Source organism: Struthio camelus, chromosome 18 (assembly GCF_040807025.1).
Source record: "Struthio camelus isolate bStrCam1 chromosome 18, bStrCam1.hap1, whole genome shotgun sequence".
Lineage (NCBI taxonomy): Eukaryota > Metazoa > Chordata > Aves > Struthioniformes > Struthionidae > Struthio > Struthio camelus.
The window spans coordinates 9546988-9563417 of NC_090959.1; the positions used below are offsets into that span (position 1 = coordinate 9546988).

General features: G+C 41.5%; 1 protein-coding gene across 1 annotated transcript in view; it reads right to left on the reverse strand.

The window, feature by feature from the left end:
- Positions 1-3223: 3223 nt before the first annotated feature.
- Positions 3224-16430, reverse strand: part of KCNB1 (potassium voltage-gated channel subfamily B member 1) — a 138178-nt gene continuing 124971 nt past the window's right edge. Inside the window, exon 3 of the mRNA XM_068912373.1 lies at positions 3224-8222. Within this exon, the coding sequence (XP_068768474.1) occupies positions 6189-8222 (2034 nt within the window). The 3' untranslated portion in view covers positions 3224-6188. The remainder of the gene's footprint in view (positions 8223-16430) is intronic.

Here is a 16430-nt window from a genome sequence, read left to right on the forward strand (position 1 = left end):
TTTCTATAGACTTGCTGAATTTTCTCAGGCAAACTTACGGATATGGAAGGTGCCTTTTGAAGGGGCTTAATGCAATCTTTGGTGATGGAGATAGAGCTATTGCATTAGTTGCTTTCAAAAAAAAAAAAAACCCACTAGTCCACTCACATATAACCTCATGTATAATCATGCATAATTACATGCAAACCTGTGTCTGCTGGTTATACTGTTCATTCAGCAGTTACCGATCCTTTTTGAAACATACAGTCATCTAAATGAAATCTGTTTCAGATTTACTGGCTAGCATGACGGGGCGCATATGAGAAAATCACACAAAGAGACTGCAGCTCTGTAAATGTGCGGTTGGGCTAACAAAGGAAATGGGAACCAAAGTTCCTTCTTTGGAAAGAAATTGTCACTGACCAGACTACTGGGCTGAATCAAAATAAAATATTTATGCAGAGCCATGGGAAAGTCGGAAACTCTTTCTCAGGTCTAACATGGGCAAAAGTCCTGCTAGACTTCAACAGACCATGAGATAATTTCAGGATCCCTGTTTATGTCGTGGCCTTTTTAGTCAATGTATGTGACATTATAGCTGTAGAGAAGCAAGCAAGATCATTAAGTAAGCAGGTATATGGATGGACTGTACCTTAGCCAAATCCAAATCAGGTCTCTTTCTGACTGTGCATATTCAGTATTTTATTACCTCATAATTTTTCCTCACCTTCTGATTTTTGTCTGGGACTGAAAGTAGAAATTCCAAAACCTAGTGAAAAATAAAAGTATTGACCCTTCCGTTTTAAGCCAGGAAAAACTCCCAGCAAGGTAGAGGCTTTGGAGGAAGCTTTACCTGAGCATCATCAGGTCGTTTCCTTGAAAGAAGAGCCTGAACTTTCAGTTTTGATGCTTATCCTAACTCCATCACAATCATTAGGGCAGTTAAATTCAAATTCCATCTCTTCTTTATGCTCTCAGTTTAATAGATGGAAACCTAGAACATCTCCACCGAAGTCCAGTGGCATTTGCTGACATTTGCATTGCCGTAACTGAGATCAGTCTGGCCCACTTCCGTGTTTCTCAGAAAGAACATCTTAGTTTCCATATCCAGTCCCTGGTTATTTGTAAGTACCACAAACAGGAAAATACAAAAACACGACAACATCGGACAAACTCAGTGACCTTTTGCAGACGCACTTCCAGGAGGGATGTTGCAGGTGTTTTCAGAACAGAAAAATAATGACAACAAAAAGATTAGGGGATCAGCTATGTAAATGAAGAACAAGAAAGCATCTAATATATTATTCTGTAATACAAAAAGAAGAAATCTGACTTGATTGCCCTATTATAAATTTGCTAAAAATACAGATATATATTTATATTTTTATATATATATAATTTTTTTTTAAATCTGAACAGAAAAATAGACTACTCTGGAATGCATGAAAGTCACATGACTTTTCCATACATCAGATACTTATAAAGCCAACACAATGGCAAACAGAAGGTACAGAGGTAACTAGAACATCTGTACTTTATTCAAGAACTATTTAAAGCCATATTCTCCCCAAGTGGGTCCTTCTAAAGCAATCTAAGGTAATACTTGCTCATTTCGAGTACTGTAAGCAGAATGACTGAGAAAACATGAGCGCTTTGCGGAAGAAGTTGGAGCTAATTTGGAGTCGCCTGGGAAGTCCACCTCCCCACGTTGCTCCAGGCCGAGCTGCACAGAGCAAAGTCCGTGCCGTACGGTCGCCATCGCTGTGCTACTTTATTCAGCAATTCTACTATTTGCTTTAAAAAGGAGCGTTAAAAACTATTGGAGATGGTGTTGGGTGGAGCTTACCAGCAGAGAGAGAACCTGGCTTTAGAAACCTTGTCTTTGTAATGAGTTTTAAATACCCTTGTTATTTACTATAAACTGTACCAGTCATAATTCTGTCAAGACATAAATATACAATAGGTACAAATATTAACAATACATTACAATTTTACAGAAGAGAATACTGTTTTCCTTAGAAATGTTTATCTTATTAGCTGCAAGGGAAGAAAAGGCTACAGTTTATCACAGCCATGGTTGCCAAAGAAACCAACCTCCTTGGATTTGTTTCTGTGTGACTTGCACAGACAAATATTCCCCGGCATTTGACACACGGTATGTTCAGAAAGAGAATGTGCGTTCCATTGGTTTTCTTTTCCTCTTTTTTTTTTTTCTTCTTCCACCTTTATAGACTCTTGAACCTTTCAGAAAATGTGGATTTCACAGGAGACTCTCGTTTTTCCTTAAGTGTGCTTAGGTGAAGTTTCTAAGAAAAAGGCACTGAGAAATCTACTGCAATAAGTGACTGCTGTTTTCCTTTGTTCAAGGATAAAACTCAAAGGATCTTTGCCTCCCGGTTAAGAAAACTGCACCCATTCCTTCCGCATTATATATATATTTTATATATATATTTATATATGTATTAAAAATGAAGTTGATGGTGTAAAATACAAGCAAGAACAGACATCACATGTACATAGTCTTTTCAGAGATGATGTCTTCTGCAGCATTACGTGAATCTCTGTCAGCTTGCTTGGTACACGATACACAGACCTGAATGCCAAATATCAGTGACTGAATTGCACACTTTAGCTTGATGCAAGAGATATTGCATATTTTTCCCTTACTTTCATGAGTTTTGGGAAACCTATATCAAACTATAAAATGAAATTGTCTTCCTAGTATCTATAGGATTTGGTGAGCATTATGTTTTCAAAGCACTGCCTTTCCTTTTGTAATGAGTACAGATTTAGTCTACCATAACTTTATTTTTGAGTAGATTTCCCAGTGCTTACATTATATATATGTGTATTATGTACACACACACATATATAGATACGTACTTCATATTTAGACTTTATTTCGTTAAAATAAATTAAACATACTTCCTTTTTAACTGGGCACAAAATGAGAGCTACATCTTCATACACAAATAAGAAAGAAATGCTCTTCAAGCATATTATATGCTTCATTTTAAATTATTTGCTTTCTATAAGAAATCTATAGGACTTTGGCTATTCAGACTTAAAAGGTAGATTTTTAGTGATACTTTTGAATTTGGCTTTCAAAAGTGACTCAATAAAATGCTACTTTAAAGGTAGGACTAAATAGATGATATAAGGTGTGTGTCATAAAGTGATCACACAAGGCAGAGAGAGGGCCTTTGGTTACAAGGAGAGTTGCACCAGTTGATTATCAGTTAAAAAATGATAGAATTGTTGATCTATACATTTTTGTCAGTGCCATCTATAAACCAATTGGATGAAAGTGTGGTAAATACTACACTATATGGCTATATTTAAATGTATTCACTTCTGTGACATGTAAAATATGACTTTTTCTCCACATGAAAGCATCAGCTCTAAAAATATTCAACTTGGAAATCACTATTATTTACTTTATCAAAAAAAGGTTCCCTGATTTTTTTTTTTTCCTTTTTACATTTGTGCTGATGGCAGACATGAATGATCACTGAAACATAGAGATTATGTTAAGACTGTTCTCTTTAAATTTCTCATTGCCGCTCTATGGCCTTGGAAATCATAGAATAAATCAGTAATTAAAGCTTATCTGCTGGAAAGTCACTTTACTTTTTCATAATGACTCAATCTTAACTAGTATCTCAGCAATACATCGGTTCCTCTAAGTACACTTGTATTTACTATGGCCAAATCCTAAAGTCCTTCACCAGGCAAAGAGCCCGTTCAGATGAACGGTGGTTTTGGCTGAGTGAAGACAGAGTAAAAACTGAGGAACCTCAGGAATTGGCCCTGCGTAAATACTCTGGAGAGTATAGTTTGCAAGCATAGCTACCTTTAACTTATTTCGAGTACCTCCCGTGTAACTCTTTGCATGACATGAGGTCTCTTTTGCTGTCAGTGGGCTAATTCGTGAGGTCATAGCTCAGTTCTTACTCGCTCCTTACCCAGGCTTTTGCCTTACTAGGAAGCAAGTACGACTTGCGAGGAAGTACCTCCATGGTCTATGTCCCACCACGAGGGGATCAGCTGAACAACCGCTGCGTAGACTGAGAGCAGAGTTAATCCCAATGTGTGTACAGTATTGTGCCGAGGAGAGACCTAACAAAGCTATAATCATAACCCAGAATAGTTTCTACAACATATATGTGCTTATTGCTTTTGTCCGTACATGCTGCATTCACTATTACAGATTACAGACTGTACAGCTTGGACGGACAGACATTTACATTCAGGACTAACCAACAGCTTTTTTTTCACAATAGAAAGGAACAAAATGTAGCGGACTCGAGTGGCTTACAGTCTTCCTCTGACGTGTGCGCATCCTCTGCCGAGTCCCGTTTATTAGCACGTTCCAAGACCTGTTGCATGCAAATAGTTACACGCCTCGGCAGGTACTCAGAAATAGGTTAGGAAACGCTTATTGACAGAGTTATTTACAATCGAGTTTTACAGTAGAAACAGATACAACATAAAATATTACCATCACAGTTATCACAGGACAGGTTGTGACTTGCTACGGGTGTGTAACAAATCACAGTCACGACAGGAGGCACAAATTAAAATAGTGCTTGTTTAAAGTGCTTGATTGTTACACTCTGCTATCCTACTCCAGCATTGCAACAACAACAACAAAAAGTCAACGTAAAGTGCTTTCCCCCCCCGTTATTAAAAAACCAAAGACAAATTATTTCCTACACAATTTGACATAACTTTATTGAAACAATAATATTTTAAAAACCTAGGCTGGTGGCTGCTATTCTGTTAGTTTAAAACGGTCAAATCTTTTTTTTTTGTTGTTGTTTTGTTTAAAAATGACTGGATGTTATTAAAACATCAGGCCCGATTCTCCTGTCTCTTGCAGCCGCTTTGCGCTGGCACGACTCCGTTAGCTTTGCAGGAGTCAATCCTGCCCTGACATCCCTGCAAGAGAAGCACAACCAGGCCCGGGGCGGGTGACTAAAGAATCCCTCTTTTTGCATATTTATGTAACACTTGCATATCTTTCGCTGCACCGCTCAGGGTGCAAAAAGCTTCAGACCGACTGATTCCTCTCCTACGCCGAGGGCGAGATGTTGGCTGACGCCTAAAGTCGGAGTGTGGGCGGGAAGGGGGGACCCCCTGGAGCTGTCCCGGCCCCAGGCACTGCACCGTAGGGGCCAGCCACAGCACAAGTGCTGCGCGAACCCAGCGCTGTCACTGCGCTCGGGACACCCTGGCCGGACAGGGCAGCGAGCCTCTCTCCTCGGTGCAGGAGGGCTGCGTCGGAGCAGAGGAGTAGGGCGAGAGCATGGGTTGTGCCCGGGAGAGGAGCTGAGCTCTCCTTCCAGGCCTGCTCCCCCTGGCCCCGGGAAGCAGCTCTGGCTGCGATGCCTCCGGAGATTCCTGCTTCTGCATGGCTCATTCCCACCTTCCCAGCGTGGGCTGTGCGTCCCCTTAGGGCCACGCTCTGGCCCTAGAGTAGCTACTGATTTTAGCAGAGGGTAAGTGCAAGTTTCACTACGTCCTAGGGGATGTTTGGAATTAGATACAAGTGGTGCAACTCACCCTGCTGATATTTCAAAAGAAAATGTCAGGTCCTACAGGATATTGTATTGTTAAATACACACAGAGCATTTTAATAATTGGTTTCTCTAGAGCACTATTTGTTTTAAATGGTTTTCACTTGGATTTTCCAATAATGCAAGTGTTCCCTGTTACCTCTAGACATAATATCCATCAGAGAAAGCTGTAGATGGGGAACAGCTGCCCTGAAGCAGTGAGCATTGTGTTTTTGATAGCTTTATACCAACCCCAGCAATTTATTCCAGAGTTCAAATCTGGCTGCCTTGGCATCCTTTATGGAACTAACGCAAATCGGATGTTAATATTTCCCAAAGGAGCTCTAGCGTTCAAGGGGATGGATGGATATTTGGTCACATTGGCTTCACTGGACAACATGAAAGGAGATCAATGTGCGATCATGATTTGCAATCCTTATTTTCTGACCGATGTTTGTAGCGCTTGAATTGGGTAACGTCTTTAGAGTTGATTCAGAGAAGGACATTGTCACAAACCCACACTGGACCTCCCCTCAGACTTTTAGAAACAGGTGGCTTGTTTCAGCCAAGTTCATGCCATGCAGAAGCTCTTTTTGTGTTGACTGTAAAGACATTCCTTTAAACTCCCAGTAAGTTCTTTCGAAGCATGTCTCAGATGCTTTGATCATGTGTGTTAGCATGTCCTCCGCCACCTGGTAATACATGGACTTCTGGCGAAATGTGATTTTCTAGTCTGACAGTCTCCTGATTGCCCTGGGTTCTTCCAGTGATACCTTCCATAGAGTAAATGCAGTTTTGCCCTATTAGCTTAGGAGAGGTGGGTAAAGCAGAAGCTTCTAGATGGTTCTTCTCTGTTCTATAAACATTGTCCTTTTGCTTTAGATAACCACTGTTTGTAACGTTGTACTTGGGACTCACATTTCCTGGGGGACATCCGGGAGGACTGGAATCATAAAGCAGCTGACCTTCGTCATCTGTGTCAGCATCTATATATTTATGTATACCGGCATCATGGAAGTTGAAAGCTATGGCTGTCTGCTTCTCTGGTGACTTTGGGGGCGTTCTAGCACTCGCGGTTGTGTAGATGGAGGTTTCCGGACTCATCAGAGATCTGTCAGAGAGTAAGGAGGTGTCTGTGGCAGCAGCAGCAGCTCCCCTGCTCTTGAGAGGGTCTGAATATATTCTCAGTACATTTGATGCTGGTACTAATGTGCTGGTGTCCTCTTCCATGAAGTTGACTTTCAGAGATCTTAGTTTTAAAGGGTTACTGGCCTTTATGGAGCTTTTGGGACTTTCTATGAAAAAAGCAGAACGGTGGCTGCCTTCAGAGCTTGGGTTTATTTCCACAAATCTGGCACCACTCCCCTCTGGCCTGCTCTGCTCCGGAATCACATTAATGCCACCTTTGCAGGGAATGGTAGCAAGTGGGCTGTGGGAAAACCTCCCAGAGTCAGGGAACTCTGCAGCACAGCTTATGAAGCTGTCGATACTTGACATGCTCCTCATGTCAATGATCCCATCAGCACGAGTGGTCAGCAAGGGCACCATAGGGCCGGGAAGGGTCTCCATTTCCAGCTCTTCCTTTTGCTTTCCAGGCTGACTCGACTCTTTTGTATTAAGGTTTGGCTGTGACTGAGTCTTTGCCATTTTGTTATACATGTCCTCTAGCTGTTGGACATTCAGGTGCTGGGGACTTGAAGAAGACCTGGCTTTTTCTGGAGATCCTTGTTCTTTAGTTTCAAAAGATTTACTAGAGCTAGTTTCAGAGAGTGTTCTCTTGGTCCATTTCCATTTGTTGGGAGATAAATGATTGTCCTGAACTTTATCCTTTTTTGCTATGCTTTCTCCGTTCTTTTCGACCACAATGTCCATGAGTTCTATACTACGGGCAAAAGCATCCTTCATGTTCATGGAGACGATACTGCCATTCCTTTTTGCTCTTTCAAGAGCTTCTCTGCGCTTAATGGCTTTCTCCTGCCTCTTCTGCTCTTTGTAGAACTCAGAGAAATTATTGACGATAATTGGGATAGGAAGAGCAATGACCAGCACTCCAGCGATGCAGCACAGTCCTCCTACTATTTTACCTAAAAGTGTTTTGGGGTAGATGTCTCCATAGCCTACTGTTGTCATGGTGATTGTTGCCCACCAGAAGGAAGCTGGGATGCTCTTGAATTTCGTATCATCCTCATCCTTTTCTGCAAAAAATACTAAACTGGAAAAGATCATAATGCCCATGGCCAAAAACAAGATGAGTAATCCAAGCTCATTATAACTCCTCCTCAATGTAAACCCCAAGGATTGTAAACCCGTTGAGTGCCGGGCGAGCTTTAGAATCCGGAGTATCCTCATAATCCGAAAGATTTGGACCACTCGTCGTACATTTTGGAACTGAAGTACACTTTTGTTGGATTCTGTGAGGAAGATAGTGACATAATACGGTAAGATAGCTAACAAATCAATAGCATTCAGTGGGCCTTTGAAAAACTTCCATTTCTTAGGCGAGGATAGGAACCGCAAGAGGTATTCCATTGTAAACCATGCAATGCACACCGCTTCCACATGGGCAAGTTGGGGGTTATCTGTGGTCTGCCCAAATTCATCCACGCCTTGTAGTTCAGGAAGTGTGTTAAGGGACAAGGCAATTGTAGATAGTACAATAAACATGATGGAAATGATTGCCAAAATCTGGAAAGGAAAAAGAAAGCAGTGAGTTCATCTGATAATATATTGCACTGTCACTGTCATTAACACGTGGCTGTACTTCCACTTAGACATTTCAAGACTAACTCTGCTCTTGGTTACACAGAGGTCAGATAACCAATGCATCCTGAAGGGATTCAATATTGGAAACTGTTTTAAAATATATCGATCAGAGGTATAGAGGAGGTAAAGCATCTGCTTCAACTCTTGCGTGTCCATCTCTCTGTATTCAAGGAACCTGTTCCAAGCAGCTGGGATTCCAGGAGGGCTGTGAAACAGTTGACTGCAGGAGCTTTTGATTAACTACTACTTAGGAGCCCAACAAAGCCCATCTGGACAACAGGCCCTGAAATCTAAGCAAGCAGGAATGCAGTTTTGAATGCAAGATTAATGCACAATGATGCCCTCCCCTTAATGTATGATTACATCTGTAATTATGAGTGCCTCTGGCTAATTATAGAGACGTGTATACGATTCTATCACAGAAGTGCACAAGTAATACATACATTTTGAATGACCAATCTCTAAGTTGAAATTTAACTGTTGTGAAGGATACTAAAACTTTTCGAAGTTTTCTAAAACATTTTGAATTCTGAGCTATTCTGTGTGTGACTGAGTAGCCATCCCAGCCCCTCACCACAAGAGCAAACTTATCCAGGCAAATCAAATCGTGCAATCCTGAGTCAGTCAAACAGTTCCTGGGTCACTGACTACATAGAGCCAAAAAAGAATACAATGCCAATTGTATTAGTGTATTTGCAGCTTCCAGATGGTGTAGGCAGGCTGTCCTTCCATACTTGTTGCATATAGACTTTTAATATTAAATAGATTCATTTCCTCTTTCCTTAAATACATTGTGTTTTAAAGTTGTTTTGCGGAGATTCTAGAGCTGACGGACAAGCTTAGGAACATTTTTTTCTGCTGGTGAATTCAATCTCTAACTCTTTAATAGGGTAGATATATACCTCGTTTCTTAGGTTACTGCCAAAGTACAGAAACAATTTCAAAATGCGTATATGTGACTAACGCTTTTATGTATTTATTGCCGTGTAAGCTGGCTCCTTATGCTGGTTTTTCTTCCGCTTGGAAGAAAAGCAACATAAAGTCAATAGAAATCTACATGTATGATGGCTAAATACACCATATTGAGCAATCAATTATGAAACCCATGACAGGACTTTCGCATCATGAATTGCGGATCTCACTAGCTCTCAGTCTGCTTCCTTCCTTGCCCATATAACTAGATTTTAGGTTTCCTCCCAATGACATCGCTTAGCCAGCCTCACTATGCCAGAATACAATTATCAGGATCTGGAGCACTGCAGAAAGAAACTCGCATAACTTCTCTTCAGCCAAGTCCAGCACAGATTTCCTATCTATCAGGAAATATCAGACTTCTGAATATTTCTCCCTAAGTGGACAATCACTAGAATGGAACAAGCTATGGAGGCCTTGCTGCTGTAGGAGAAATACTCAGGCCCAATACAATTTGGAAACACCACAGCCTTCTTCAGTAGAGCCTTGCCTCTTCTCCAAAGACTGAAAAGTAGAAGTGTTCAGCAAAGCTTAGAAGCTTCTCTTGAATTAAGTTAATATGCCAAGCCAAAGCTATGACCTTAAAAGAAAACTCAGCCCATATACCTTCAAAAAAAAAAAAAGTAATTTAATGTAAAAATTTCAATTTTGACATTTGATTTCAAAATTGTTTTAAAATTCACTTGCAGTTAAAGAAAAAAACCCCTTCCAAATCAATATATTAAAAACATTTTTCTTTTAACTTACTAAAAATGAACTACATAACTCTGATTCATTCTTGACACTGCAGACCTAGTAATTTAATCTGAAGAATGAAACTCAACTAGAAACAAAAATTAGCTTCATTAAACAGTCTGGTTTCAATGTTTAAGTGGGATTCAATGGAACAAACGAACAGAGTAAATAGCCTTCTATGCAATGCTCCAGCACTGAGATTTTTAGAATGTCACTACTTTCAGTTACTAGATTGTTACTAGGAAAAGAGCTGGGAAGATTCCTTTTCTTTTTTAAGCAGATTGCTTAAAAATAATTTTCTTGTTAGGAACAGAAACATGTACTCACTGAAGACAAGACTATCTATGGATAGGAAACAGATAACCTCAAATTGAACGTGAGTGAACTGAGTATTAGAAGTACAGTCATCAGAAGTACAGTCCAACTTATGAGCAATCAAAAGAAACAACCATTTAAGCCTATTCATGGCTTATGTAATCGTTTGGCTGAATGAAGACTCAGCCTCATTTGCTTGGCAAAGGACCAGAAAACGGACCCCTAGTGACAGAGGCACCAGGGCTGGGGAAGCACGTGTGAATGGCGAGGAGAGGAAGCAAGGGCTGTGGATCTGAGCAACCAGCAGCCTACATGGCCCTGCATGGTGCTAATGAACCTTCTGCAGCCTCCTCACTGCCTGCCTTCTCCATAAATCTGCTGCTCAAATGCTAATGACCCCACTGACAGCTTGTGCAATGTTGCGACTTGCTGAGAGACTTCAACTTCTCAGCTGAATGAACTGCAGAAGCTGTAGGAAAGACTAAGGTGCAAAGAAATGTAGGAAGAGCCCTAAGATGGTGCAAAGAGGGGAGCAGAGAAGAGCACGTGAACTCCAGTTTCAAACTCATGTTAATAAAATGGAAGAAAAGTGCCTCATGCTGAAGCCGAGTGAAATTTAGATGTTAACTAGTTAAGCATGGATGTTTGTTTCTAAAGAAATTCTCTTGAAGACCAGATAAATACTGCTGAGAAACAGGGAGCCTGATTAACTTCCCTAGAAAAGGGAAAAAAAGGCTCCTTTTGTGTTTTTGCTCTGATTTCTTTGTTTACTACTCAAGATTTCTGAAAGTGTTTAGGATGTTTTCAATGGTAATTTCTAATTGCTTGCTGGGTTTTATCTCTGCCCACTACCCACTGAAGAACTTATTTGTAGACTTAGATGTACCTAGTGTGTTTTATCTCCCTTACTTTCGATGTAAATGTTAACACTCTATCTTTATTCAGTGGATGGCATCTAGCAGCAGTAATTGGTGTCAAACCTTCTATTTCCTTTGATATACTTTCCTGCTTTGAAGATCAAGGCAATGCCAGATGAACATAAATTTGAGAACCAGGAGATCTGAGGGTAAAATTTGTTTTTAGTTTAGCAGATCTGGCCATGGAGTTAAGCAATAAACAACAAGAGACATTTATCATTCCTCCTGCAAGCGGCAGCAAGATGTCACCTGTGCTCCTAAGATACGGGTTTCCCCCTTGTTGATCTGCTGCAATCGTTTATCTTTAGGAAGCCTATCAAGCTATGAAAAAGTTCTAAACGTGGGTTGATGGTCCTCAGGTGTTTGAAGCGCTTTGGAGTTGGAAACTACAAAAATGGGGAGGGGAAGCATCTCCAAAGGGGTTATAAAGGACCCTTCTCTTTCTCTAAAGGACACCTTGACCTGGTAGCATCCACCGTCTAACAAAAGCCACGAAAGGGGCAAATTCAATCCACCGGCTGCTGCTATCGACCATTAGCAGTGCCACATTCAGTGGCACAGGGCTCTATCCCAAAGCATTTATAACCGGATGGGGTATCAGGTTATAGAAATCACTGTCTGTCTAATAGGGTTTCCCATCACGGCCACACTGAATCTCTACTTTGGCAGCATTCGTAGTTTCAGAGCACAGTTTAAAACCTGATTGAGCGCTCAGATGGCAATGGGTGCCCCAGAAGGCAGCGGAGAAGGTGGAGTGAGTTTGGGAACTGCTGTTAAAAAGGCGAGACAGAAAGCTGAAGGAAAGACATTTATACCACCAAGAATGCCTCTAGAGATGCTCTGTGCTGCAGACAGCCTTTTCACTCAGTTCCCAACTTTCTCTCTTTTCTTTCCAAGCTTCACTTCTCTATAATAGGAAAAGCCAATGGAACAAATTCTGGCTTGAGTAGGAATATGATCCCTCTGCAGTGAATGAGGTTCCAGCTGCTTAGGCAAGTGGTCACTTGAGAAGACTGTCTGTCATTCCTGCTCCAGAGCTCTAATCTAAAACCTTGCTGCTGGTCAGCTGCTTAAAACAGAAACAAGTGTGGGGAAACGGTCTCTTGCTATTGCATTAGTTTTCATGATTCTTTAAAAAACATGCAATATTGCCTTATGCTGATGAAAGGCTTTGGACTGGCAATCAAGGAGCCGAGCTTGAAAGCTCAAGCACAGGAAGGTGCCCAGAGTACAAGAACCAGAGATAGGAAAGTTAAGTGTCAAGGGCCTGTTAGATTTTGTGAGGTGCTGCTGAAATGTGCGTATTCCTACTTAGTATGGAGCTAAGGCTTATTAGCCTCACTGCTGGCTTACCAGGCATATGTTGATTTGCCATTTGGGGGTGGGTGGGGGCTGGGCCAGATGATTTGGTGCATGGGAAGGCACCTTCAGTATCACTGCAGCACATCCAGAACTTGAGTTGGATGCCCCAAGTCTGCAGTAGGTCCTGTGAAATGCATAGCTAGAAACAGTGGAAAAAACTTACAATCTAAATTTTGGAGGCATATGAAAAAGATTTGGAGGCAAAACAGGGTGAAATGACCGGCCCAAGGACGCCTGCCACATCAGTGGTGGAGGCAAGAAAGGAACCCATGTTCTTCTGACACCACGTGCCTGAGAGCTAATCTAGGTTGTCCTCGCACAGGCCAGGTCTTACTGGACAGGTGTCACCACAACATATATACTCCCTGAACTGTTTAAGACTAATCTTTCCCTGCATGATTTTCAGAGCACTTCCTCCAATAGACTGCATGAATAAAGCTGTATAGTTCCCCATTCTTTGTTTCCATGTGTGCTCTTAGATTTTTACCTATGGCACCACACCATAAATTGTGTAATTCCTTATCGAGTACTTTTCTAAACATCTTACAGAAGGTATTGAATGGGCTCCTAATGATAGTACTGGCTTATAGTGCAAGTCTCAGTATGTATAGGCAAGATTCCAAAAAAAACTTATCCTCCACTAAACTGACTGTTTTACAAAGGTTTTTATTGAGTGAATCTCTGGATTTCTTCTATGGTTCCTTTGTGAAAGTTAAATAACCCAAGGACAGGCAGGGCAAGGTTTTGAATGGTTTTAAAGCAGTTGCCTCAAAGTGATTAGCGTGATTGCACATATGGACTAGTTATTACACATGCAAATGAGACAAGCAAGCTGATTTTGTGAGTAAGTATACTTGGTTTGTGTGCAACTGCTGTTTCCCTAAGCAGAATGGATGTACCAGGTTTGCAAGCCACCAGCCTTCCCCACCTTGAAAACTAAGCAGGTAACATCTACCACACATCTTAAAGCATATATGCTGGTGCACAGAGCCTGATCCTGCCAGCTGGGTGAGAGTGGCCCCAGGGACTCAGCATATGGTCCTTTGGGTTGGCAATGTCCTTGGTCATCCTTAGGGGGAAGAGGGCTCCCACAAAGACGACAGCCTGTTCAGGAATTTCCTATCTTGCTCGAGCTTGTGGTAGCAGAAGTTTGTGGGCAGCAAAATTGGGCACGCCACCTTCGAGACAGCACAGAGCTGGGTAAATTCTAGGCAGCAGGACTAGCCCAGCATTTGGGTTGGATGGTATTTATTGCTTGATTATCTGTTCTTTGTATTGCTAAAGACTAATTAAGGTCAAAGTGTAAGACTTGAAATTTTCAAAGCTATTAAAATTAATGAGAATTTGCTCTCCAAATCCCATAGATGGCTCTAAAATCTCAGGGTAAGCATCTGAGATCTTTTTGCTCATGGCAACATGCCCTATACTTTTTCTGTATTCATACTCAGTAATGAGGCTGAGGTAGCGAGGAGAAGGGGTGGTGTGTGGGAGAGAGTAGGATGGTGTTTGAATATAGATCCAGTATTCTTGGAAATACGATGAGGAAATTGTTATGTAATCAAGAAGTTCAATAATGGTTTTGTCTAATGCACTTTTTTAGCTCCATCAAGGCCTACAGAATAAACTTGGCATCAGGGCCACGTTCCATTCATATGCTCCGTTTACTGAGAGATTTTTCCTGTAATCTTCCTATTTCCCCAAGCAAGCAATATACTTTGAGTCAGATTGCCCAGTTCCATTATGCTGCATCTATGCCAGCCTCTGTCTCTCCAGGCTCTGGGAAATACAGAGCATAATGTATGTTGAGCGATATCCCATGTGCTCCACAGTGCAGAAACAAGAGATTTCCTCGGTCTCCTCTGTGCTTCAGTTCTGCACAGTTATAATGTCTCCTGCTCATGACAGTTATACTTGTCTGTAGCGTTGATTGACAAGGACTTGTTTAGAAAATCTCTTTTCTCTAGAAAAAGCCCATATATTTATAAACTGAAACGGTTCCTAGAAAACGGCCAATTCTGATGTACATCCTGTTTCTGGCCATTGCGCCTGCAGAAAGTTTTCTTAGAAAACACTGAGGCCATAAGGAAAGGTAGCATTTGCTTCTTGGATGATGACAAGAAGATAAGGCCAAACTTGGGGATGGGGTGGCAAGGGAAACAGAGAACTTTGCTTTGCTATTTTAGCATGGAAGGAGGTTAAGTTACAATAGAAGGTTGTGAATCTCCAAAATCCTTAATCAAATCTTTAAGTCCCACTGATTTCTGTGGAATAGAAGCCCATGATTAAGAACTTTCCTGATCTGGTACTTTGCACACCATTTCTGCGCACAGTCTCAAGGGACCCCTTGGGACCTGCCTGTACGATGGGCCCTGCCTTCTGCAGGGTCAGGTGCCTTCACACAACCAGCTCACTCACACCCCTACAGCACAAGTGACTGCATCTGCAGCCTGTGTGAGCTTAAACCCTTATACTCTTTCGTTAGCACTACTGCAGAGTATAAAAACTATAAAAACAAAGCCAAGAGAAAAACCATTTATATTCTCCTTCAGAAATGTCCGAGTTCTTAATTTTGCCATTGACTGGCAGAGCCCAGGTTGAATATTGGTTGCTTATTTGATTTCAGTAATAGCTGTAACAATTTTATCTGTTGAGAGAGTAAGTCACTGTTTGGTTTAAAGGGGAGTACAAGGCTGTTGCTGATTATTCATCAATGACTCCTTTACCTTAAGGCATCCTGAGAGCTGCTGCTACAGCTGCTGCTGACTCAAAGCTAAAGTAGCCAGAAAAGTAGTCTTCAAGCAGGTCTGCCTGCAAAGTCGTTAATGCTGTTAAAAACACGTTTAGATGTCAGAGAGCTATCAAGTCCCATAAATTATAAATGGTGTCAGTCTTCCTTGTGAGCAGAGCTCAGACGCAAATGGTATGCAGAGGACGAAGAAAATGATGGATGAACGAAAATACTGAAAAGACAGGCTTCAAAGGCACATGCTGTCAATAGACATCAGTACAGTGCTAGTGCTCAAGAAGGGATGAGGAGAGCATCTGCCCTGTTGCTGCTACCTTAGCATGGGGAAAACTAGAAAAGAAAACAAACACACGGTATATGGAAGCTGACTTCCCTGCCCCTCCTCCAGATTTGCCTTCTGTCCAGAAAGACACTATTTGGTAAAAACTCCTTTATGCCAGAAGTAAACAACATATATAATTATGGTGGCTAAGCTGAAGTTAGAGCAGGTTGCTCAATGCCTTGTTCAGAGAAGTTTTGAAAATCTCCAAGGAAGGAGGTTCTCCGAGTGGGAGATGGAAGGATTCCACAACCTATTCCTTCCCTGAAAGGCAACTAAAAAGATCATCACAGGGAAAATCCCAAGCACAACGTACAGAATATCTCATCTGCTCTTAAACCATCTGCAGTTAGTGCCGGAAAACAAACCCCAGGACTTTCCAGGGGCACACTTAATTAGTAAAATAGTTGTTTTCTTACCCCTTGTATCATTCTCTCTTCTCATATGTACTTTATTTCCTACTTCCCTCTTTCTGCCTTAATTTTCCTCATTCCTCACCTGCCCAGGTTACCATTTTTTCCCACTTTTGGCCTCTGCGGTCCTGCCAGGATCTCACATATCAGAGTGCTAGACCTGAAAACCTGACTCTAGCTAAAAGAACATGGCCAGTCAACAAAAAAACAGCAGATTGTAGCCTTCAAAGCAAGTAGGGGCAGGCGGCTGGATGAGGTGACCTACCAAGGTCCATTCCAGCCTGAATTATTCTGTGGCTCCAAGAGCAGAAGTGTTCTAGGATACCCACTGTGGTAAGCGGGGTACCAAAA